Source organism: Epinephelus moara, chromosome 3 (genome assembly GCF_006386435.1).
Source record: "Epinephelus moara isolate mb chromosome 3, YSFRI_EMoa_1.0, whole genome shotgun sequence".
Lineage (NCBI taxonomy): Eukaryota > Metazoa > Chordata > Actinopteri > Perciformes > Serranidae > Epinephelus > Epinephelus moara.
In genome coordinates, this window is record NC_065508.1 from 31,721,782 (window position 1) to 31,748,574 (window position 26,793).

A 26,793-nucleotide genomic window follows, 5' to 3' on the forward strand; every position below is an offset into this window, starting at 1 on the left:
TTTGAAAACTCAATAGCAATGTCTCTTTCCAGAAATTATGACCGGTTACTCAAGATAATCCACAGAATTTATTGTGAGCAGTTTCATGTAGGAACTTTTGTTTTTGGATCAAATTACACCCACCAATTGTACCACAGCGCAGAAGGAATAGTGCATTTACTGCTAGCTTTTAGCACCGCTGAGCTAGCTACATTACAAGGAAGATGCCATTGATGCTTATATCTTGCGCTTTCACAAGCCCAAGCCTCTTGTTTATGAGTAGATGCACCCTTCCTTTTGCGCAGTGATACAGTTGGCAGGTATACGCAGGTAGAAAGAAAATAGTTCCTACATAAAAACTGCTCAAAACAAGGTTTGTGGATTATCTTCAGTAACCAGGTCATGATTTCTTGAAAGAGACATTGCTGTTGAGTTTTCCAAATGTATTTAATTTTTTTTTTCACCACAAGCCAAATGCCATCTAGTCTCAGTATATTGGAGAGATATCAGACATCTCTACAACCGATATCTCCAACAATCTGCAACTCACACCAAAACAATTTAGACTGATAAACAACACTACAGAAATATGTATTTTTGAGTACGGGGTGATCTGTCCCTTTAAGAAACTGGCAATTGATATGTATCTCGTAACACACATGCATGACCTAAGATGAAAAAGGTCATGCACGGTCATACTATCTCCTGTTAAGGCTTCACAAGTCTGATTTTGAAGGAGTGCTGAATCCAGTATGGTTAAAACATATTAACATTTTAATTTAATCGTACCTTAAAGTAAATTGCATTCCTGTCCAAAACAAAGTAAGTCAGTAAGGACTTGTTAAGTTAATAAGAGTTTGTTTAAAGCATTAGAGTTTTAGTTGGAAGTAAAAAATGTTTGCACTTTCACAGCTTCATTCATTGCAAAGCCCACATGCTTTATCAGCCTGTACGCCCACTCTCCTGCTGGTCCTCTTCAGCATTGACATACAATAAGATTATCCTGTTCTTAGGTACATCGAGGACACTTAACATTGTATGAACTGGCTGCTCTTACCATGGGTGAGCTTCATTTCTTTGCTTGGGACATTTGCAAAAAAAACAAAAAAACAACTCTACATTATTTAGAGTTGTTTTGTAAAGGTTGATTGGTTTGTAGTTTCTGAATGCTTCATGTAGACTATACACACTATTTAGGTATTCCACTGCTGATGTCCAATTCTCTGATGAAAAACACCAGCATCACTTATCTAATGCTGCTTTCATGCATGCATACATACAGATCATGTAATCCTGATCCTGTTTCTAATCCTGACAAATCTTTGGCTAACTGTCTTACAAAATCTTTACCTGGCCATATTTTCTGACCTGACCCAGAAACCGAGCATCAGCTGTTCACACTATTGTGAAAGCTCTATTCTTTAATGTCACATTCTATTATCAGCACTGAGAATTCCAATAAGTAGGTCTGATTTTTAGTAATGATTTAATACATATATAATCTGGGTGTTTTTTGGTGTGACAGCACAGCTCATTTATACATTTGCTCATCTTTTCTTCTACATTTGTTTTGAATAGCACTATATACACATAACACTTTGCTTTGCCCCCTCAGCACCCTTTAAAGTAACCTTTAGCTCTCTATGCATTGATGCATTTTAATTCCCATGATCCTCTGGCGTCTCTGCAGTTTCTAGGTGTGGTGGAGCATGGTGCGTCACAGCTCAACCTTGTTTGTTCCTCGTCTGACTCACCCCAGCTTTCAGTGCTTTAATGCAGTTGCAAATGGTACAGTCAGGTTGATGACAGTCGCGTACATTCTGTACCTCTTGAATCTTTGCCGTCGGTGCATGTTCATGACCGACGACCATAGAGGCTACACATGACTCAGTCTAGTGAACAGCTCTTGAAAGCTTCTGTTGTCTCAACACAGACTGAAATCATGAAGTCATCAGAGACCACTAACATCCACAAAGATAACCAAAACCATCAGTCATTTTAAGAGAAATCCAATTTTTTTATTAAAAAAAGAAAACACATACAATCGAAACATTGCGTATAAAAGACAGTCACATAATCGTAATCCACCTACAGTAGAATGTTATCGTTGTATTTATCATCGACTAATCTGACGCTTCGAGGCGAGACAAAGAGTCATCTACTATATATGAAAATAAGATTCCAAAATATGAATCATAGTCTTTTCACACTCAAGCAGAATAATTTCAAGACGCCAGTTAATGCTGTCGCTCGGAGCACCCTAGATGCTGATTTGTGTGTTTTATCTCTGACACTCAAACTCTTCAGCCCAAAAAAAAAAGAGAAAACAAAACAACCTCCGAGGCCTCTCTCTTATGTCAGCGACCTTACGGAGGCAGAGTGATGAGGAGGTGTGTTCGGATCAGAGCACCCAGTGTTAAAATGACAATTTGTGAACCAAGCTTTCCTGTTTCCTCCTGATGCTGCCAACCAACCAATGACTGCACAAGCTTTAAAGTAAACATTATCGGTGCAGCAACAAGGGATGCATCCAATTATACGTGATTCCACAAGAAACACGGACCAGTCGACAATGGGGAATCACTCACCAGGCAGAAAAACTACACACAGTGATTCTGACACCAACGTATCACCTGATTGTTGTATATCATGGGGAAAGCAGTAACATGTGCAGACGATCTGCCAAAGATAGAAAACCCATCAGTTCATAGATGGTTAGAAACATGAGGGGAAATAAATGGCACAATGTACGAACAAAGGGTTAATCCATGGTTGCTACCTTTGCTTCAGGTCGAAAGAAAGCATGATTACGATTGCCAATCAGACGAGACCTTCAGCTGTGTCCTACACAGGTTGAATGAGGTTTAGCTAAAACCTGCTTTACTTGTTCAAACTAAAAAAGAAATATAAAAAAAAGACTGAATGTGTGCTGGCACAGTTTAAACATTCTTACACAAAAATCATTTCTCTTTCTCTAATATCTTTATTACTCAGCTGCCACATGGAGTAGATAAATGTGCAAATATTTCCTCTTCCTCATCACTATCAACGTACGAAATAGTTAAAGGAACCTTAGTACAATACAATGGAAAAATAAATATTTCTGTGGAAGAGAGTGTGCCGGAGACCCCCTTGCGTTTGCACATGCTGGGTGGTGAAGGTGTGATGGAAGCAACCATGAATGGATGTGGGTCGGATCCATCAGGAAGTACAACAAATACAAACAGGAGACAGTGGCTTTTCTACCCCAGACAATCACGTTTACCCTTAAAAAAACAGAAGAAGAAAAAAAAAAAAAAGCACCCAATTCTAACTAAAAACAGAATCGAGGAGCCGAAAAACAGTCAACACCAACAAAAAGGGAAGCAGGAAAACACATTTAACATTCACAGGTCAAGGACGTCAAGTTCTCCCACAGGGGCTGCAGGAGCTGGGATACTACTATGGTACTATATTCTACTGACTGAAGTCACTCTGATTTCTAAGGATTGCTAGTGCCCAAACTATACTTGTCTTGACCCGAGCCACAGATAGAACTAAATCTGAATGATGTAAGCTCTGGAAACTAAGGCTTGTGGTTGTGAGGAAAGACCAGGTACCCAAAAAGTTGACATCAGTGACCTTGAGTGATACTGCACATGTCTCACGGTGGTCGTGACTGAACTAGTGACCAGAGGCGTGAAGAGTTTTGTTAAATTACTCATTGAGAAACAAGAGAGAACTAAAATATGAGCACCATTTTTTTGGCATCTCCGCATCCTTCTTTGGTGACCAGGAGTAGGAAAAGTTGTGGGAGGGACGAGAGGAGGAGGAAGAGGGGTATAGTGTTTAGTACTGGATGTGAAACACACAGAAGGAGGAGGAGCGGTGCCGTGTCTTAAAGGCTCCTCCATCGAGCAGTAAGGCCGAGGTGAGTTAGTCCAGTTGGAGAGTGTTTGTGTTGAACAGTGGCTCTGTCGACCAGGGAAGGAAACTCCTTGGCAACACATCATGAGCACCAGCTATCAGTTTGAAAGTCATAAGCAGTTTTAGATAAAAAGAAAAACTCATATATATATTATATACACTTGTACAAAAAAAAAAGAAAAAAAAATCCCTGAAGTGTAACTCACGTTTAAGTTTTTTTAAATTGAGGTTTGAAAAGGGGCGACGTGTCAGTGACCCCAGCCCATGAGGTGGCTGACACGGGCTTTCTCAGTCATGCGGCGTACCCGTCCTGAGCGGGACATGCCCAGGTTGAGAGGGTCCTCCTTCGACCCATGGCCATCATCCTCTGAGTCGTCCCTGTACAGAACTGTCCTGCGGCCCTGGTTGCGTGTGTTGACCCGTCGAGACTTGCACTGGTTGCCTCTTGGACTGCTTGTTGCTGCTGCAGCCCTTGTCTGCACCTCAGAGTTGTCCTCATCATCATCATCCTCCTCCTCAGGTTCCTCCTCCTCCTCGGGTTCCTCCTCTTCCTCTTCATCCTCCTCCTCTTCCTGCTCTTCTTCATCCTCTTCATGTCTTCCATCCACCGGTTGCTGCTGCTGCTCCTCTTCCTCCTCCTCCTCCTCCTCTTCTTCATCCTCCTCCTCCTCTTCTTCATCCTCCTCCTCATCTTCCTCCTCCTCTACCGGCAGCTGCACTCGTGCTCTTTTAGGTATCTGTGCTGTGTCCTCTCCTCCTTTGTGTCTCCTTTTCCCTGAGGCCGCCACCTTACCCTTAGCCGAGAGGCGTACTGACAGGCAGGGGGCTTTGCTGTAGTCGTGATCTCCCCCTTCCACGTACTTCTCCATCTCAGACTCAGAACTGTTCTCACTGTCTGACGATGACGAGGAAGAGGAGGATGATGAGGTGGAGGATGACTCCGACGAAGAGCTGTTTGATCCAGATGCCGCCTCCTCCTCATCGTCATCAGACTGTGGTGCTTGTCGCCCGTGGTGCTGTCTGGAGCCGTTACTTAGATGCAGGTTACGCTGGTGCCCTGATGCAACATAAGAGGACAAGGGTTCATTCCTGCACCGTAACTTTTACAGTCACATTCAAATGAAAGACGCTGATACATTTTGGTCAGAGTGCGTTGCTTTCACATACCTGACTTCTTCACTGGAGTTGCCTGGCTGCGGGTCACCCGATGCGGCCCTTGGTTTCTGCTCCCACTGCTCGTCCCTGAACTTGGGGAAGAAGGCTGGATGTCCTCCTCCTCCTCTGCTACACTACTGCTTTGCTGAGCTAAAGCAACAACAGATGGCTAATCAGGACTGTAATCATATTACTTCTCACAGTACATCTGCAGCATAATGCATTACATCTGATCTTCAATAATAACATAGTTTGAGGCCTTACAGATATAACTTGTTTGCCTCAACATGCTGAATTTAAATGGGTGTCAATACAGTATCTATAAAAGAAAATCTATATAAATGTGTGAACAGATACAAACCAGCTGTTGACAGCAACAAAACCTATGAGGTAATGACTTCTTTAATGCCATTACAATTTTGTAAGAGTAAGACTTTTTGTACTCCCCTGACGCTAACCCTGCTACTAACAACAGTTTGCATCAAAATCCTGCACAACACTGAACTAAAAACACATTTAAGCGATAGTTTGGAGTTTTTTTTAATTGGGATTGTATGTGGTACTTAACCATAGTTAGTGTATTACTACAGTAGATGGCAGTTAGCGGGCCCTGTTTGGAGAGAAGTACCAACATGGACACTAAGCAATGCACTGCTGTGGACGGGGCAGCAACAAAATGTATTTAAGCCACCTAAAAAAATCAGTATCAGTTAAAGTGTTCTCTCTATTTGGAGTATTTTCACTGCTTTACCCTGCTGTCAGACAGCCCTTTCTGATGGGTAGCTGAAGCTGTTATCCATGTGACTTTTAAATGGTTAGTTCCAATTCACTAAGGTCACACAATTACACTAACAAAGCAACTGACTGAGGCAGCAGTGGACCAGCAGCTCCTGTGTTCTGCAAGGTAAAAGAAGTCTGGTGGCTTTGAAGAGAGAGTAGATGGATGAAGCAGTTTGAGGGGGAAATTAATCCAAATTTAGTGTACAATTAAATGGATATTGATTTTTTTTTTTTTGGGGGGTGGCTAAAATATGTTTTGCCCCTGTCCACAGCTGTACATTGCTTAGGTCCCGCGGCGGTACTCCTGCCTGCTTCTCCAAACCAATGGCTGTATATAAAGATGGACACTACCACTCCCTTTCTCCCACTGAACAAAAATGAAGCCAAAGTATCCCGGATACAAATGCTGCCATCTTGCATCATCATCCCCATCATTTAGAGCCAAAGTCTGTGCAGTAACAATCTCAGCGCTATCGAGTTCCCGCCTATACACCCATCTCGAGCAGCGCCATTGATTGTAAGCACACCCATTGGCACACACAGCTGTCAGTCATGATGTCAAATCCTGTTTTTATAGCACCAAGTAACTAGTTATGACCAAACTTATCAGAAAAATAAACATTTAAACACACATCAGTGTGACAACAACTGCCTAAAATGACAGAAACCTCTTTATTTAACCAAAATTTATTTGACATGCATGAGGTTTTAGTTTGGCCCATGTCATCCACTAACACGAGGGGGCGGGGTTTACAACCAATACTGCAGCCAGCCACCAGGGGCCGATGTTTGGCTTCACTTTTGAGGAGCTGTCACAGTCTATTCTCCAAACTGGGGGTGTGCCACCTGCCTTCCTGCTTTCTACTGTATGTAATACACTGACTACGGATAAGTACCTCACACAACTCCACTTCAAAAGTTCTGAACTATCCCTTTCAGCCACAATAATACAGTCATACCTTGATGTGGTCTCTGAGAACGATTCTTCGTTGAGGTCTGGGATTTTTTTGGCTTAGACACCTTCCCTGGCTTGTGCTTCCCTTTAGGGCTGAACATATGGAAACAGAGGAAAAGAAGCAACATTTCAGAATAATCAGCTACATCATATAATAACGGGGTGTCTGCAACGTTCATGCTTAAATTCAAGGCTTTGAAACAGCTTTAGACTTTTAGTTCGCAGCAGAAATTTCACAACAAGAAACCATATTTATAGTATTTCTCAAGCTGAATGTAAAACAGACCTTGAGTTCAAAGGAGCTGCAGACACCCTGTGTACACTGAAATGAAAAACTTCATTTGATAATGAGGAGTGTCGAGTGACAGGTTTGTGAATGAGGTTCAGCACCTGGGGGATGGACTAATAGGCGGTGAGCTGCCTCCGTTGTGCATTCTGTCCCTGTAACTGAGTCTCTGACGAGTCCGCCGTTCGTTCTGAACCGCAGACTTGTGGTCAGAGATGATGGAGATGATGTTTTTTTCGAAGAAGGCCGACAAGCTGAGGGTCATGGTGTAGATCTAGACACGAAACAGCAAAGTCAGAATGAATCTACTTGACCACTACTTTATCAGACTACATGCAGATATAGTTGCAGTACTTTTTCAAGTCCAGTGATGCTACTGCACCTGTGATTTCTTGTTAGGTGTGTATGCTTTGGAGTTGCTGAAAATGAGCCGCACATCTTTGGCAAACTCCATCGGGTTTTCATAATTCCCTGCAACCAGTGTCTCTGACACTGTAGCCAGATCCATAGGAGTGTCAATGATGTCTCGATAGTCCTGAGTAAGACAAAATAGAGAGTGAAAATGTTAGTGTACACAGAGGATCATTTTAATTTGACTTCTGCTTTTACTTATACACCCTTGGTATGCAATTCTAATATTATTTCAAGTTGTGTGAAGTGTTTCCTGTTGTCAGCAGTCTTATAATTGCATGTGACAGTTGCTCTAGATTATTTTACCGGATACTCAAAGAGGTCCACGGGCTGCCTGAACGGCTCTGAATCTCGCGAGGCCATCATTCGACGCATCAGCTCTTTGCACTGTCCTCGCCATAATTTCACATCCAAGACTACACCGCGCTTCTTGGGATTCTGGTCACCTCCCTGGCAGAGAGAAGATGAAATGAACTAAGACTGAAGCTGCTGCAGATGATTTTAAGTCTGAGGTGGGATTGTCGGGGGACACTGGACTCTGGTCCCTCTTACCCGATGTCCTGTAGATGTTCCTGGAGTGTCAGAGTCCACATCCAACTGCAGAGGAACACATAAAAACCCAAATGACTATTTACAGCAAAAACAGCAATCTAAAGAAAAAGACACCATAATGTAAAACACTTAACACAACCCAACTCTTACCTCAACTTCTCCTCCACTGCTGACCTCAGATTTCAGCTTGTGATAAAGATCCAAGATGTCTGTGCAGCTCTGGTCCCTGAAGGAGACAGAGGGCCAAGATATCAGACACATGTGAAGGAGTATTCATCGCTGACTATGTTTACATGCACAAAATATTCCAGTTTTTGCCCTTCCCATTCCCAAAAAGACAGTATTCCTCATAAGCAGTTTACCTGGCTTATGAGAATTAATATTCTACTACTATTCCTGTGTCTCCAGTGCCAGGATATTTCAAAAGTTTTCCACCAGTGATGAACAGCATCCCTCTTTCATTCCTTCAACCACCCTCTTGAAAAGGTCAGCATTGTGATATTTGCGCATATCCAAACATCTGATTCTGATATCTAGGTTTTTCATGACGTTTTAAAGTGAGTGTGTTTCTCCTTCTAACCCGCAATGTTGGCATGCATCTCTATCCCAGCCTTGCAAACTGGCTAGTTGGTTTGTGTAGAATGCACATCCATGACAATGCACAGAGCTGATCGTGAACAGACAAGAGGCTGTGTGTCCCACACTGCGGTAAAAACCCTGAATGAGACGCATATTCAGAATGCGCTGTTCAAAGTAGGCTATTCAAATCCAAATTACATCACCATTTCTCATGTCTTATTTGGAAAATGTTTAATTCAGGAATTCAAAATATCCAAACAGAATATGTTGCTTATATGACAAGCCGCACCGGATGCAGCCTGGATCTGCACTCTGCTTTTAATGTCATCACTCAAGACAAGCCATCGTCAGTTTGAGACACACCTTTAAGTGGGTAGCCCTGTTATAATGGAAATGCAAATCCCTGGGATGCTAAGCTGATGGCTCAAACCAAGCCAAGCCAAGCCAGCCCATGACTGTCGAAAAGGGGTATTAGTGTGCATGTGAACATACTCACTGTTACCCCAGTGTTAATAAGGTGGCTATGATGTGAGTGTGGAGCCTTACCCGATGTAGCGCAGGAGAACGTCAGTCACCACTTTGGCAGTTGCTACAATGGGGCTCTGGGGTTCGTTGAAAGTGCGGGCATTGTGTTCAATGTAGCGCACCTCCCACATTAATGCAGAGATCCGCCTGCGGCAGAGAAGAACATCCGCACTTTAAGCTCAAATGTCAACACTTTTGCATCCCGACTTTGAATTTATGGTGAAGATAAAATGTGTGAGGGTACGTGTGCTGCCTTACCTATAAAAGCGGTTCTCCAGTCGTTTGCGGATGGTGCTGAGGTCAGTGGGGTAAGCCACCGCAGTGCAGTACAGAGGGTAGTCCCGCAGATTCACTGGTGATGCAAATAACTTGGCTACATCTGTGGACAAACAGAAATTAGATACAAAATGGCAGCCATGAAGGAGCTGAGACATTTCATCGAAACAGACTGACGGTCATCGTCCCTTCGGTGGCCTACCCAGTGTAAGAAGCTGATCGATGCCGTAGATGACTCTCTCACAGTCTTCATCTCGAGTGTGAGCCCCCCATTCTCCTTCCTGAGGCGTGTAAAGCAGAGCCTTCAGCTCCTCCTCTGCCACCTCCACGCCGTCACCCACCTGTTCAGGCAATGCAGCTGACGGAGCCACACGTGTCAGAAAATGTATTTAGTCAAAGGCTCAAAAACTACAATGAATAGCAGATAATTGTCAGCAATACAATCATGATAAAAATACTAATAATCATCTAAAATAATTTAAGTAGCTAGAGCTTATATTTCCTAAGAAAAAAGACATTTTAGTTTGATCTCAAGCCTAGAATGTAATAAAAACACAGATATGTCCATGTTTAAGAAACAAAATGGCTTTTTTTAATTTTCACCTTTCTGCCACTGAAATAAAATGGGAGAATAAATTCAAAAAGGGAGAATGTTTTTATGGGATTGACAGCCTGAGACATTTAAAATATAAATGGACTACTTGGTTGTATAATTATGTCAAAGAGGAAACAATGCCACTTGAAAAGGACCAGTAAGTGGTTTCAAATCAAAATCAAGTTCCTTTGTGATATGAGCAGTTCTCAAATATTAATTGCTCAAGAACATGTAACTGGCTACCATAACGAGCAGGCTGAAATCTCGAAATGCTAAAAATAATGAGCCCATTTGTCTGGAAAACACACGGCCATCTCTACCTTATGTAAAGGACACATTGTTTCTTCTTTTAGCAATACATTAAGTCCAGGGTGTTTTTAACCTACTGATTTCTACCTGTGCACTAACACACGAACATTTGGTTTGACAGTAGAACGTGTTCACTGTGTTTTTCTAGGTATAGTATCATTCGCCTGTGTTAGGGTTGCAGCAATATACCGGTTTCAAGGTATACCGTGATATATTAGTTGGTGGTTATCATACTGTTATCATACTAGTTACATTCAAAGGGGGGACTTTTTACACATACTTCCATTAATAAAATGGTTCTCAGTTTCATTTACAGTAATAAAACCTTTGTTCAACCAAAAATAACCCTTTAAGGGTCATTCTGATTGATAATATAAATTCTGTAATACCCTGATAGTGTAAAACTGCAATATTTTCTGGGGCTGTTATCATTCCATGAAAATCTCATACCGTTACAACCCTAGTCTGTATGTGAAGTTCTTTAATATAACAAAAAATAAATAAAGAAAACAGAAGTTGTTAAATGCTTTACTACTCTTGACATTAATACTTAAAGCTGATGTGTTAAAGCAAAGGCTCCTCACTAGGAATGAAAGTTACAGCTTTAAACAAAACAATCATAGAATTTTACTGACTTGATGAAAACCAAACCTTTCTGAAAAATTAAATATTCTTGGAAAATAGTGCTAAAAATATGGAACTCTGATTCAACTATCTAAATTTTATTATATTAAGTTTGTTGCAGTATAAAATTCTTATTGTATTTTCTTTCATAGATATTTGATAGATCTGTACTGATACAGTTTGCCATTTCCATGTGAGGCACTCGGTGCATATAATTTCCTTATTGTAAAGCACTTTGCATTTCTTGTATAAAGATGCTATACAAATAATATATTTACTTGAATTTCAACTCACCCTCTCAGTAAAATGTCTTTTCTGAACACCATCTCTCCCTTACCTCATGGTGATTTCTAATGAGGCCATGGAAGTGATTGAGGAATTTTCATTTTTTGTTTTTGTTTTGGTACACAGGCTGATTCCTAACACTCCATTTTTTAAGATGAAGCTTTAAAATTGACTTCAATTCTACATTATAATAGTCGGTGAGAGGAAATGGATCACATTTAGATGCCATTCTGGAGTAATCTTATGACATCAATATTTTGTTCTATTTCAATGGACAGGGTACATCAAACAGGATGTATAGCCTCATGCAATTTCTATGGTGTACTATTGTGTTTTAAACCTTAAGGAAATCTTTTGCACATTTTGTCTGTAATCTATGAAGCCTTAATTACAAATGTACTGTTATTAACCAGGTGGTATTCTCATGTTCACACTACTGACCTTCCTCAGGAATAGGCTCCATGTCCCAGGGACTCATTTTCTCCCGCTCACCGTTATCCCACCTAATCAAACAAGAAAAAAAAAAAACCAGTTATTAAGCTCAAGTGTGTGCATAATTAAAATTGCTCATTTGACTTTAATGAAACGTGACATCAGGCCAGCACAGAAGAATGTGATATTAACAGAGAGCACTGTTGATACATTATGTTGGAGTAGAGTACCCCTCCATCAGCCACAAACACTGCAGAGATACAGACGTACTTTACTGCATAGCACTGGAACAGGCTATCTGGATACTCTGGCTGAAGAGGTTCCTGAGCCTCCACACTGCCGAACCACCAAGCGTCATCAATGATGCTACGGAACCTCATACCTGAAGAGAGCCAAGCGAGGACAGGATGAAACATAAGCAAAGGGCAGTACAATATCCACAACAACATGAGTAATAAACGCATCACTTTACAAAACTCACCTGGCTGCCAGTTGTGCTGTTTAGCCTCATTGTAAAACTGCTGCAGTACCAGAAAATCAATGACATCAGGCATGTCGTGGTACCTTGAGAGTGTAGGAATTAAAAATTAACACATTTTTAACACATGCTTCAATTACGATTTGTTATCTTGTACTGTATATACAGTATTTAAATGCTCACTTTAAGGAGAAAGACTCATTGGTCATCTTCCCTGAGACTGGGTCCAAGAAAGCCAGTTTTAGGCAGCAGAGGGTGGGAGGTCCCACTTCATATTTAATTCCAACCACCTTCACTGATTCCTGGTCCTGAGGGAGCAGAAGAAAATCCACAAAAGGTGAGACTCTGGATAAAGATGACGAATAGAACTCCTCAAAAAGAAAAATGAGAACAAGGTCCAGTTAAAGGTACAATGTGCAAGATTTAGGGGGACTTCGTGGCATCTAGTGGTGACAACTGCAGATTAAAACCAGCTAAAACTTCTCTAAGTTAGAATTCCTTCTACTGTGAGCAGAATTATCTGCAGAGGTCTCTTCCTCTCCAAAACAAACAAACCTGGTGTTTCATCAGGTAAAACACAAATTAAAGCAGTTTCAAGTGTGAAAAGAAAAAAAACTGTGTTTTTCTGACAGTCTCGTCACAGAAAGGCTGTTAACTACTCCGATGTCAAAATGCGAATGGCCCTCGGGGCGTCGGTGGCTTAGTGGATAAAGCAGGCGTCCCATGTACAAGGCTGTTGCAGCAGGGGCCCGGGTTCGACTCCAGCCTGTGGCCATTTCCTGCATGTCACTCCCCCTCTCTCTCCCCCCTTCACACTTGTCTGTCCTGTCAATTAAAGGCTAAAATGCCCAAAAAATTTAAAAAAATGCGAATGGCCCTATCGAGAGTCAGTGTTTGATCTGTCCACCATAATGACCTCCATAGACGAGGACCTGCTCCCTGCATAGACATAAACGGCTCATTCTAAGGTAACAAAAACACAACAATTCTTATATTCAAGTGCTTCTACCCTAAAGAAAACATACCTAGTATATTTTATTCCATTTCTGCCAATATACCACCCTAAATCCTACACACTGGACCTTTAAAGCTGCACACAGAGGAACATCTTTAACAAGTTTAATAGAATTTGTTGTTGTAACTCATCTGAGACGAGTTCAGATAAATGGTGATTAGTGTTGAATTGAGATTCAAGACTTGAATTTCAAGACTTTTCTCTTTTTATGCCATTCTGCAACGATTGTGCAAGAAGCCAAAGACAACAGCCGTATAGCAGATGCTACAAGCCGCAGACCCAGTGCAAGCTATCATTCCATGTTAAAACTCACTTCATCAGCCCATTCCAATGCTTTAATGACAAAGCTAAAGGGCTGTCCACACCAAGAACAATAAATACAACATTAAGCAGCCACACTGATGAAAGATAACATACTGTAAACAGTGCACACTCAGCTGTGACGCCCTGTAAATCTGGAGTTTACAGTCTCAAATCGCTCTGAAAATGATCCCAACAATATCATTTGGAGCTGTGGTTGTCGTTAAAGTTGTGTTTTAGACTCCTTTATCCACTTGAGTTACAGCATTTTGGACAACTATGAATATATAGTCATGTTACAGTTATTGTTCTAGGTGTGGGCGTCCCTTAAAAATCTACAGCCATTCCAGCGACACTGTGAAACTGTAGTAAAGCACAGCTGTGCTTTAGCTAAATGCTAACAATGACAATGCTATCATGGTGATGTTTAGCAGGGATGATGTTTACCATTGTGACCACCTTAATTTAGCATGTTAGCAAGCAGATGTATGGTAAATAGCACTGAGCAATGGAAGCTGATGGGAATGTCGTCATTACTGCAATTGCTCATGAAACAAAATATTGGACATACTAAAATTTTGACCCCTTGGTGGCGCTAGATAAAAAGTCAAAGAATCATCAAAGTCATTACAATTCATCCTGAGAGGAACATGAACGCCCACAATTGTACCACATTTCATGGCAATCAATCAAATAGTTGTCGAGACATTTCACTCAGAGCCACATGCCAACCTCAGAAAGCTACAACAACTGACTGCGGTTTACAGACTCTCCCAACAACTTGACATGTAAGGAAGTGCACAACACTGGCTTTTAATAAAACTGTGCCTCACCCTGAGGTCAAGTCTGTTCCACGGCTGTTTCTGAGGGTTGATGCTGTACGCCTTGGCCCTGCGGACAGCCCGGACGTAGGCCTGATGGCCCTGTTTGAAGTAGATGAGCTGGAGGAGGACAGGGGAACCATGATTAAAATGCATGTGATGTGATGAATTTTTCTGTTTGATATGAGAGTGACACTCATACCTCATCTCCCATTTGAGGGACAAAAGGAGAGCGGTGAGGGATGGTCTCCATTATCCATGATGGTGGCAGCCACTCCTCCGCATCAAGTCCAGCCAGAGAGGACGTGGGCTTCTGGGATTATACAATTAAAAAAAATAAAATTAAGAAGAGAATTTCTTCTGTACTGTGAGGCCCAGACATGTTTTCACTGTGAGCACAGGAGCTGCAGGTCGCATAACTTACCTGTTTGGTCTCCTTGGGCTTCTTTCTCTTCTCACTGTCCCTCTTCTTAGCTTCTTTTGCCTTTCCTTCGCCCTCTTCCTCCTCAGAGCTGCTGTAACCTTGGGGCGGTGCAGGCCTCCTGGTTGGGCGCTTTGGTGGCTGGAGGTTGATCCCGGCATCAGCTGTCCAATCAGAATATTCACTGGAGGAGTCACTGAGAATGAAAGAGGGGTGTTGTTAGTTAGGCGATTATAATTTCATGTTAAAAACACTGCTCAGTCAAAGATATTCACCTGGAGCTGCTCTCACTCTGCCACTGAGCTTCACCATCAGAGGAGGCCTCACTTTGATCCGCCTGTGCTGCTGCCTGTCAACGAAAAGACAGAAAGCGCCTTTACTATTATAAATGGTAGTTACCAGACAGTGCTCCACAGCATCATGGCATGTTTTGATAAGTACAGCAGAAAGCTGGAACATACGTTTCCATCACTGTCAGAGTCTATCTGGCTATCAGAGTTACGACGGGTGCTGGAATTTCGACTCCTATTCCAAGAACGGCGGACTTGGGCTGAGCGGGTCTGATAGGCGTGGCGCTGCTGCTTTTTCTTAGTTGGCCGCAGGGAGCGCAGGCGTGAAGTCAGCAGATCGCTCTGTAAAGTGTGAAAGGAGGATGAAAAATACAGAGAGCAGAAATGGATTGGCAAAGATACTATGTCTGACGTGTGCAAACAACTGTGAAGTGCAGAGTAGTGTACCTTGGGTGTGCAGGTTACTGGCTTCTTCCTCCTCTCTGCATTGTATAGAGAACATTCCATGTCGCCTTTGGCTTGTCTGCACTCCTCCAACACCCTAATAAAACAATCATATACATCACAAATGACTAAAAAGCGTATATATAAAAACAGATTGTCTGCTCAGCGCTCTGTAATGTCCTTACACCTAACAAAATTCCCTCCATCTGCCTCACCTGGATATTCCTTGTGGCACTTCATTGACCATCACTCTGCGGCTCCAGGCCAGCAGGTCCCGCTCAGTGGCCACCTGACTACGCAGGGCATTATGCTGCATCTGCCACACCCCGTCCACCTGCCCACTTCTGCGAGGTTCAGCAGGAGGAGAGGATGCCTCCATCGCTGCTTCATCACCTTCTAAAAATAAGAAGAGATTTGTTTGTTATGACAATATGTTGGGAAATATGGCATGATTGACAATAGAAGTTAACAACACTTAAAAGGATCTGTAACATGTATTAATCATTTTGTGCTGCTAATGGGTCAACAGACTATGGTGTAACTTAAAAACTGAGACCTTCGCCAACCTTCTCAATTGCCTATAACAGCCTGTGAACTGATTTCTATGTAAAGGATCCAGGCCAAATTTTCCAGGGAAAATCCAAACAACATTACATTGTGCGCACTCCAGAGTGTCTTACCCCTCTTCAGCTCTACTATAGCGCTAAGAGTGGCTAAAGTTAGTTTACATCAACAAATGACCAGCATCCACCACAACACAGAGTCCACACATGCTGTGTTTCCATGATAGGCACTTTGTAGCAGCAGCCCACAGATGGACCTTCACTGATACAGCCACTCTCCCCCCAGCAAAGTCATTTCAGAGTGGTGTGGAATGAGGCAGAGGGACCATGAGGTACTCTAGCTTACTCTGATAAACAGTAGATTAATCAAATTCAGTGCCCCTGGTGGTAATAAAATCCCACAGGAAGCACTGACATGTGAAATATGTTGTGATATTGTGAATTTTGCTAGCTACATTTAGCTAGCTAACCTAGATAACCTGTTGGTTGCTTCATAACATTAGCAGATAAAGTAATCTGCAAAGGCAAACTACTTAGTATTGTGGAGCAAATAGTCCAAATTAAATACAGGAACATTATAGACATAATTTTTAATATGACTGTTTTCTATCAACACGATGCTGGTCAGTCACGTTCAGTCTGATATTTGTCACCATTTTGGCCAATGCCCAGGTGCTCTCTCATGGCTACGGAGTGCGAGTGAGCAACAGGATGCTGACTGCACTTCACATAACTAAAAATTATGCATGGATCCTTTACTTTTAAAAATCTGTTAACTATAATAGTATGCAATGGTTATGCTCACAAATTTACAATAAATCTCAGGCTTTTACCGGCATAACTGAGCATACGGGACAAATCAAGAACATAACGTAAAACCCCAAATCACGGTAAAATCTGCTGACATAGTGTAGAGTAAAACATACCCTGTGCCTCTGCAGCCTGCTCTTGTGGGTTCTGACGCTGGTCCTGCTCATTCTGCAACTGTCTGATGAGACTGTCCAATATGCTTTCTCTGTTTTCCGCCGTTTGCTGGCCAAGTACCTGCTCAACCAACTCTCCATCGCCTAAGCAGCAAAAAGGCAGATATTGTGTTAAACTGTCAGATATATTTCTTAAGTTAAAAGTCCACACATTCTGAATGGTTCAAGTAATGAAGGAGAGGGTTTTACTGTTAGCCATGTATCCTAGCTGGGGTACTAGCTGATCCTCCTTGCAGTTCTCTCTTCCTGGCACCAGGCGCTGATAGTGAGGAGGGTGAGGATTTCCATCTACGTCCACCAGGAAGGGTGGAGGCATGAGATGTGGGGCTTGCTGCGTCTGCTCATCCAGCACATAGTTATTGGAATCGCGTATAAGAGGTCGGTAGTCCGTGTGGAAGAACATCTGGTCGGGAATCTGGAGGGAATCAAGTGTATGTTTGTGTTGACAATGAGGTTAAAAGAGGTAAAACTGCTGCTTGCAAGGCAGACAAGGACACAGAGTAAGTTACAAAGGAGCTTCTTTATGGATATTAGCAAACTTCCCTATGATATTTCAGGTCTCGTGATTAAACAACAGTATGTGTAACCACAAATCCACCATGCTGTCTAACTGTATTGATTCCAAATGTTGTTCCTTTAAAAAATAAATAAATAAATAAATAAAATAGAAAAAAATTGTGTTTACAGTTAAATATGTTTTGACCAACAGTTATGTGCTGTTACCTTCTCATATGGTCTGCTGCAGCCGAAGCCAAAGATGAGCAAATGGCCGTGTGAGTCAGTGCAGGCAAAATGCTGCCCATCAGCTGAGAACTTGCAGTCAAAAATAGCGCCATGGCCTTGCCCTTCAATCTGGAAACAGATATTTAAATATGAATTCAATAACAGTGCAAAGACAACACTACTTGTGGGTGTTTCATATTGTCAATCAGGTACCATGTTAAAGAAGTTGCGGATCTTGACTCCCTTGGATAGGTCCCACATGTAAATGTTGCCATCATGGCCGGCAGATAGCATGATGCGGGAGTCAAATGGGTGAGCCTCCAGCACAAACACCTCATCATCATGACCCTTGAAAAGAGAGAGCACAAACAGTCAGGGCGGTCAGTTGGTCAGACACAGCTGTTTTATTCATTTTTGTACGGTAATAGTGCCAGCTTTGTCCACTCACAGATAACACATGCAGCAGCTGTCCAGTAGTCGTGCTCCACACTTTGAGCAGGTAGTTTGACACCGCTGTGATGACGGTGCTATCTGCACGGTCCCAGGCCACCATAGTCGCCATCAGCTTGGTTTTATCATCCCCATTGGCCACAGTACTCCTGGAGGAAAACATCCCATCAGACATGAAACACTAACAGTGAGACTGAAAGGCATCATGAAACTGTAATACTGTTCACTCTCTTACCCAGGCAGCCTGGCAGCAATGTCTAAAGTGACACTCTTCCACTCTTGTTGCTGGTAATGCCAGATTCTGGCTGTGCCGTCGCGACTGCCACTCACAAACCTCAGGCTGGACACATACACACATCTAACTGTCAGAGGCTCAAATACCACACATAAAAAACAGTTTAAAGTCTATGATGTCAGCAAACACACTCACCTGTCACTGTTATTGCTAAATTGGACGACGACAACTTTGTCCTACAGACAAGAAACAAGACATGTATTTAAGTTAGAGAGACCTTTGTTGTGTCTCAAATCGGATAGTTCTGTACTTAACCTTGCCATTTTGAGTGCATTTACAAATATGGCAAAATGCAATGCACTGTGAATATCCTGATGGTGCACTCTTAAGTTGAGTTTTGATTGCTGGACACTTCTCACACTCAATGGTCATCATGTTGCCTATGTAGTGGAGGGTTTGAGTCCGTGAACATGTTTCAAACTTGTAAAAAAAAGTGGCTAAAGAGAAGACTAGCACAGTGAACACCTAAGCACTGTACAACCGTAAGTTAAGTTAATCGTGTGTACTTTTCACTACCACAATACTGTTGTTGGACAGATGCTATGACTTTGTTTATTAGGGGTTCATTCTGTAATTATTTGATACCGCGAATGATAACATGAATTTTAATGTTAGCTTGCTAGCTAGCTATCATCCAGCATTGATGTTAGATACATACAAGTATATATTCTGGCAAGTGACAATCGTTTGTCAAATGATGGTGATAATGCTCCTCTCAGCCGAAAATATTTTTTTCTAGGATGGCAAAGGCATGACCCGTCCTACACCCCCTCTGATTGGCTTGTACTTGTTGCCTTTGTTGGTTGAGTTGGTTAGGTTTAGGATATAGGAGTGAGATTGGTTAGGGTAAAAATATCAAGGTAAGCCAGTCAGAGGCAGAGTAAGGCAGAGCAGGGCGGGTCATTCCTTTGCCATCCTAGATAAGCAGAGGAGGAAAAGCTGTCAAAGCTTGATATCGTCATTTCTGGCAAGTGTGCAAAGGCTGTGTTAAATTTGAGACAACACTACCCTGCCAAAATTCACACACTACACAAGTGAGTAAATAGCGTATGCCCTGTGTACTTCATGTAAGTGTACTCAGGGAAGTATCCAATTTGAAACACAGCACTTGTTCAAATGAAATTTAAAGAGTTAAACAGAAGGGAATAAGAGTGAAGTAGCTACTGTGTTTTGTTTCTTACCGTGTGTGCATCCATCTCAGAGACTTTCATGGGAGTTTCAGCACCAAGGTAGTAGACTCTGATCAGATGATCGGTGCCACCAGTAGCCATGAACATACCACCTATTAACAGTAAACACAGAAGGAAATGGAAGTGACAAAAAAAAACACATTGGGCCTCATTCACAAACAGTGCGTACGCACAAATCTGTGCTTAAACTGTGCGTACGAAAATCTGTGCTTAAACTGTGCGTACGATCGTTTGACGCACAAATCCGGGATTCATCAATATTTTCTCACCCGAGTTTGTTCTTACTCTGCGAACAAATTTAGAACTGCCTCAGACCATGCGTACGCACAAATGAGGAAGGCCGAACTGACTTAGAAAATGCAAACATACCTTTTAAGTACATGCAGAGTCTATAAAACCACATTCATGAAAAAAAGATTTAATTAACATTTTTTAAAATAATTAATTTACTAATATATTGGCCAAATGGATTAAATTACCATGAAATTGACACACGTTCACCCTCATCAGTGTGACAATTAAAATATTAACAATAACATGAACAGAAAAACTATCACTCCATCAGCGTGCAGACGATCTGTAATGCCGACTGCCATATCCTTAAGGCTGTGGCCCGCTGGCCAGGAGGCACCCACGACTCATTTATTTTGCAAAACAGTACAGTGGGAATGCGTTTGGAGGCAGGGGCTGTGAGAAGTGGATGGCTTGTTGGTGAGCATCTTTTGTTCTAGTCTTTTATTTCAATTGTTTTAAGTTAGTATTTTCAGTAAGTCTCTATTCCGTTAATGTTAAAATGTTATATTGTTTGGGTGACCGGGCATATGGCCTTAAAACATGGCTGATGACACCATACGCAAACCCTGAAACCCCTCAAGAGGTGCGCTATAATAACATACATGCCCACACACGCGCCGTAGAGCGCACTTTTGGCGTGCTTAAGGGCCGTTGGATGTGTTTGGATCAGATACGGCCGGTGGCAAACTACTTTATACCCCTGAGAAGGTGTGCAAGATCATCCTGGCATGCTGTGTCCTCCACAATCTTACAATGACCCATGGCATTCCTGTAAGACCCGGCGCCATCGCTTCTAACAAACTGTGAAATTTACTACTTCTCTCCCCGCGTAACCGCTTCCTTCATTCATGAATCAACTCTAGGCAAGCGGTTTCCTTATATGGAGAAATGGGGGCGTGGTAGTATGCTGATGGCAGATCGCGGACACGCGCCTGTCAATTTAGAATGGTTCTGATTTACTAACATACGCACGGTGGTGAGAACAAAATTGGGCGGTACGCACGTGTCATGAATCCGACAGTGATTTTGCGCAAGTACTTATTTTTTGCGGAGAGTAAGAACATTTCTGTGCAGATATTAGTGAATGAGGCCCATTAAGTCTACATCAATATGTCTTTATCCATGACCTTTAGTTCTGTAGTTATTTTTATATGTTTACTGTATCAGTGGTTTGCTGCTCACAGCATTTTAGGACAAGTGTATCTAGAGAATGAGAAGTAACCAGGCAGGGAAATACACTTACCACTACTGAAGGAGGAAGTGGAGACCTGAACTCCTGGACGTGACCGCTCAACAAACTTGACTGGCTGATCGCTGAGGAAAGAGGATAAACACCAAAACTGTAGTTATTTCCATGACAGACAGCAACTTTACCAGAGCTAGAAACAGTAGAGCTGATAAAAGCTTCAACAGATGTTGCAAAAACTTACTGGAATTTCATGCTGACAGAGTGCCACTTCCAGAAACACACCATGCCGTCTGCACCAGTGGAGGCCAGGTACCGTGTTGTCCCTTTGATAGCGGGACAAAACTAAGGGCATAGAAATCCAGTGTTGGTTAGTCACAGACGAGAAGTGACCAACATTTACTACAGTAGCAAGAGAGTTGACATGGTGCAGAACAAATTTCAGAAAATCTAAGTGATATAGTTAATATAAGACTTTGGTACCTTGTTTTTTTTCCAAGAAAGCCTAAAACAAAGCTTCCTATTCCCATTTTTGTTTGAGTTATTCCTTTAAAAGGCATCAGTCTCACCTGTATTGATGTGATGGAGGCACCGTGGGCCTGCAGAACAGTGATGGGCGCACAGGTACGCAGGCACCACACTCTGATAGTTTTGTCACAGCTTGCTGAGGCAATGAGAGTATTTTCGTGGTTGACAGCCATGTCACAGATCTCTGCTGAGTGGCCGCGGAGAGTTGCCAGGAGCCGGCCGTCATCTGTGGCCCAGATTTTCACCAGGCAGTCATCAGAACCCTAAAACACATAAATCAGCGTGGTAGCGTGTTTTAAGCACAGTGCTTAAAAAACACAACTAGTGGCAGATGCTAAGTGACACAGCAACATCTCCCAGATGTCTTGCTTTCATTTACACGCATTTGGTGTTGCACATGAATCAGTAAATATGATATGTTGAGAAATATGTTTGTGGTTGCAAACATCCCTGAGATGGATGATTCTGTCACCTGTCTTTCTACGCACAACCTCCTGAAATGTATGTATAAAACAGATTATGAACTAGAGTAAAAATAAAATTTTGTCATGAAATCATTTGACCACAGAACTTGCCCAATTTGCATTTAATTTTCTGCAGCATTTTAATAGTATGACCCGACAGATGGAAACACAACTAGTGAGACACTCCGGACAAAGTTTTGTTGCAATGATAAACTGAATCAGAAATCATCACTCACCGTAAATATCCGACGGCCGGTACGGTCAAAGGCTACACAGTAGACTGAAGAAAGGTGGCCAAGGATACGTTTGTGTATCTTCATGTGTTGGTAGGAGGAAGACGGCAGGGCCTGGCCAAAACGAGCTGTGCCTGTGGCCTGGCGAGCACCCATGATGGACACTTGATATAAAGACACATGTAAATTATTAGTGGAGGTAATACACTGCTAAAGCAAACTTAACTTCATTGGTCTAGGGGCTTTCGGTACTCTTAATGGGTAAAAATAATTTTAAAAAAAATCCACACACCAACATTGGGAGGATGTCCATTGCTGGCTGGAGGTTCTGGTGGACGTCCTCGATGGAGTGCAGCAACAGCCGAGCCACTGCATACTTTGTGGCTACAACCTAAATTACACAGGTAGTAAAATAAAAAAAATAAAAAAAATTGTGTAAAGTTAATAACTGATTTGGAAACAATTCTACTGACAACAACCCGATCAAACACAATAAATCTAAAAATGAAAATAGTTTTGATATGTGGACAGTACATAAATACAGGAGGGAACAAACGCGGTGGATGGGAGGGAAATACTCACTTTTGGTGGTACGAAGCAAGGACTGTCTTCCCAGCCCCAGAAGGGTTTGAACCCCAGGAACACTAGGTGGGATCTCCTTCTCTATAAGCGGGCCTATCCGCTGACAAACACGGAGCAAATAGTCTGCAGGAATGTGCTGGTTCAAAATCACCTGTAGGACACACAGATAGCTATTACAAAATGATACAACAAATATATAAGTAGTATGTAGTAACAAACACTAAAAACATTATCATATATGTAACATTCTTAAAACATGCTGGAACAAAAACTTTAAATACATTAAAAATACTCAAGTTTTTTTTTTGAACAGATTAAATAGCCAGTGCCTTTTACAAACAGCACCACAATTAAATAATTAATAATTTAAACGGACCGATACTGGATGTATATAAAATTCAAACAGCTGTTTAGTAACACAAAAATATAACTTCTTCAAAATATAAGATAAACCTTTGTTGATCCCCAGAGGACAAATCCAGTTATTACAGCAGCACAAGGACAAAAATAGTACAGATAAATACAGAAAGTAAAAGAATAAATAGTAAGAGTAATATTACAACTAAAATGGTAACGGAAATGGTATAATAAAAATAATAAACAGAATACTATACCAGGTCATATGGAGACAAAAATTGCAAGGGTAATTGATAGAGGTATGTTTAAGGTGACAGTAGCAGTGATTAATGGCAGCAGAGACAGCAAGTCTATGTTAACAGTGATAATATGATTACACAATAACACTTAGTGTTTGTAAGTAACTATAGAGACGTAATATAAATGTCATGTAGAATATGATGCCAAAATCACTAATAAAAACATATTAACATAACATAGTGTAATTATGATAATTTTTGACAGTATGAGATTTGGTATAAGGTGAAATAAAGTAATATAATATAACATACTATGTAGCGCAGCAATATAACATAGGATGGAATAGGATTAGAGTCAAATCAAAAATGACATTAAAAAAAGCTGTATGGCATGGGTATTATGTAAAATAGTATAATACAATAAGTGTAGTATTCTAAGTGTTGCATAATATAAAATAAATATATTTTAACCTATGACAGGGTATACAAATCAACAAAAATAATTTTGGTTTCTTTTTTTCGTCGTCCTATTTATTATTGCTCATAAATTGTAATGCAGCTTGTTGAGAAGCAATCATGAGAGAGGGAGGGAGAAATAAAGAAAAGGGGAGGGGCAGAGAAGCTCACAGCCAATCAAAATAGTCTTTTTTTGATACTTCCGGTTCGCTCGCAAAGACAACTGTGATTTCATTGGCTCCAACAGGAGACTGACAGCTTTCTGGATCTGGCTCTACCTATCACTATCTGCCCTTGTCTCTGTTCTCCACCTACTGGCCCACACAATAGCAAAGCATATATATAGTTATTTACCAATGGGCCATTACTGATATAAATGTTTAAATCGATAAAATAAACATGAACATATTACCACCGCGTCTATTCTGGTGGGGTCAATTTTATTAAAATAATAAACATCCGCTGAGAGGCAATTGTCGATAAAATAGACGCTCCATTTGATTAAAAAGTTAATTGTGACAATTCACACTCACCCAGTCTTGGAAGGTCCGTTTGTATTTCTCTCCGTCCCAACTCCATCGTTGAGGGACCAACTAAAGTTTAAAAACAAGCTGTTAGAGATAGCACTAAACGGCCAGTATCGTCCCGGGATCGGCAACACGCTCCTTTATTTGACACCAGCTAAATTTAAAAAGCTTGCCCGAAAGGCGGACAGATAGGCAGCAGTACGGATACCACACACGAGAATAAACACAGAAAGGTCCAGCTGAACCTACCTCATACTCCTCCAGCTCCTCAATCAGAATCTAACAACAGACAGACACAGTTAGCATTAGCCGCTAGCACCAGCTACTTATTTAGACGATTTCTACCCGGTATGAGTTAATATCTTGCTTATTGTGGGCTGTTACCTGTGCTGCTTTTTTACAAGGTCCAGACTGCAGAAATCTGGCAATGAGGTAATAGAGTTCTGAAACGAAAGAGAGATGTATTAGCGTGGTACCAACTAATGTTGCTATTGAGCCGAGCTAACGTTAGCTAGCTCTGGGTTGCACTCTCGGTTAGTTAGCTCGCTAGCTGACAAACAACAGCAAACTATGTAAATGCAAAATGTTTGGTCGCGGATCGAATGGACGCTCAACACTCACCAGCTTCGGTTTGTGAACACTGTTCTCTTGCCATCACTTGATAAGATAGGCGACATTAAGACAAACTGATGTTTTAGCTTGCTGGTTAGCCGCCGGGTAGCTAACACTAGCTAGGTGTGTGAAGCTAAAACAGGCTAGTGAATGGCCTCCTGCTTTCTCAAGTTGTTCCCTGACCACCTGGTGCTTTGTGTTAGCGCCCTCCAGTGAAACCGTGCAATACTGGACGATTTGTTTTCTTTGTAGAAATGATTAATGTTTAAATATTCAAATTTACTTTCACTTCGACAATTTCAGACAGACTTTTCCCCCCTGTCTTGAACCGCAAGACAAAGAGGATATTTACATTTCACTGCATTTCTTTTTAACTTAAAGTTTCCATAAAACATGTTTCCATATTTATAGGTGGACAGTGTCATATGTTAGATGAAAAAAAAATCCTTTGTGTACCCTAAGGCAGACGTCTTCTTTTCGTTTTAAGCGAAGGACCCCTTACAAGCCAGATAATATACCTATATGTATAGAAATATTCTATTTATTAATAGTCATACACATAATCACACATATTCACATGTACATATCCATATCCTTCATATTTATACTGTGTAACATGACTGATTTCCTACTGTGCAATATTTTACCACTTACTGTGCAATAGTATTTCAAAGCTATATTTCTATATCTTTACAGTAAATATACTACACACCTTATGTGTATTACAGTTATCCTGTGCAATTATCAATCATCAACATACAGTCTATGTATAAGTGAAAGGTGTATAAAAATTTTTATATTTTATTTTAATTTGATCTAATTTGTAATATTTTTTATCCGTTTTAGCAGTCTATCTTATCTTACCTTATATTATTAGATTACATGTTTACAACATGTTGCTTTTGTATACATACATACCTACATACATACATAAAAAATACATCATGTTGAAGTTGTTGAAATCTTTATTTGGATGCAGACTATTTACAAAAATGTGTTCTATCGACCATTTTCTATTATACAAAATCTGTATTCCTGTTTGATAATAGGGCAGCATTTGGACACCGTCACTCTAGGGACTGCTGCATCTGGGTTTAATTGTGCGAGAGGCCTCCTTGACCTACTGGTAACAAAGAAAAGGTGCAGATCATATTGTAAAGTGGTAAATCACAAATGTCCGTGCTTAAAAGCAGGAACCAAATTAGCCCTGCAAAATTTCCAGATTTTATCTAAAAAAGTTAACTATTTAACTTAATGGACCTTCTAGATATTAGATTAATTGGATCTGGCCATATGATTCTTATAAAATGTCTCAGTTCTGAGAAACATTTTAACAATTTTTAGCCTTGTTGGACTGGATGCATGGTTATTAAAATTTGTTTATAAGATGTAAATACAGTTACAGAAAACTTTCCTATTCTTGCATGTGTATGTATGTGTTGGTTTTAATTGCTGTCAAAGTAGAAATTTCAGATGTAGTTTTGACAACATAGGTTAATAACCAAAACAATGCTTATTATCAGCTATAGCTGACACTTAATTATGTATTTAAAGGCTCTCTAAGTCTTCCTAAGCTTGAAAAGTTTTTGTCACATATAGCAAACATCTCCTCACGATCTGCTAGCTACATGTCCTCTGAATATGCTGTGAAAAAGTCCGGTCTCTGTAGGCAGCCCAGGCTCCGCAAATGGCA

At 41.2% G+C, this 26,793-nt stretch overlaps 1 protein-coding gene across 1 annotated transcript; it reads right to left on the reverse strand.

Moving 5' to 3' along the window:
* Positions 1-1,959: 1,959 nt before the first annotated feature.
* brwd3 (bromodomain and WD repeat domain containing 3) lies at positions 1,960-25,622 on the reverse strand. The gene is made up of 40 exons (XM_050040357.1): positions 25,110-25,622; positions 24,873-24,931; positions 24,738-24,767; positions 24,495-24,554; positions 22,910-23,060; positions 22,620-22,718; positions 22,331-22,491; positions 21,672-21,893; positions 21,347-21,447; positions 21,160-21,230; positions 19,614-19,714; positions 18,568-18,608; positions 18,373-18,477; positions 18,136-18,286; positions 17,901-18,035; positions 17,688-17,816; positions 17,154-17,379; positions 16,908-17,048; positions 15,634-15,814; positions 15,422-15,515; positions 15,146-15,316; positions 14,960-15,033; positions 14,688-14,880; positions 14,466-14,576; positions 14,276-14,383; positions 12,311-12,435; positions 12,131-12,213; positions 11,920-12,031; positions 11,659-11,720; positions 9,607-9,762; positions 9,387-9,507; positions 9,150-9,275; positions 8,175-8,250; positions 8,025-8,069; positions 7,779-7,922; positions 7,444-7,596; positions 7,166-7,335; positions 6,780-6,868; positions 5,053-5,190; positions 1,960-4,942 (listed from the first exon to the last, which is right to left on the reverse strand). The coding sequence occupies exons 1-40, from the start codon at positions 25,141-25,143 to the stop codon at positions 4,134-4,136; spliced, it is 5,358 nt and encodes a 1,785-aa protein (XP_049896314.1). The 5' UTR covers positions 25,144-25,622; the 3' UTR covers positions 1,960-4,133.
* Positions 25,623-26,793: the final 1,171 nt, after the last annotated feature.

What these genes read in the sequence shown, in the direction of transcription:
- brwd3 (XM_050040357.1), bottom strand. Translation starts at nt 25,143, where the DNA reads ATGGCAAGAGAACAGTGTTCACAAACCGAAGCTG. An exon ending in CACTTCCTCCTTCAGTAGTG is followed by an intron (nt 19,715 to 21,159) that starts GTAAGTGTATTT and finishes TACTGTTAATAG; the next exon opens with GTGGTATGTTCATGGCTACT. An exon ending in AACTCCAGTGAAGAAGTCAG is followed by an intron (nt 4,943 to 5,052) that starts GTATGTGAAAGC and finishes ATGTTGCATCAG; the next exon opens with GGCACCAGCGTAACCTGCAT.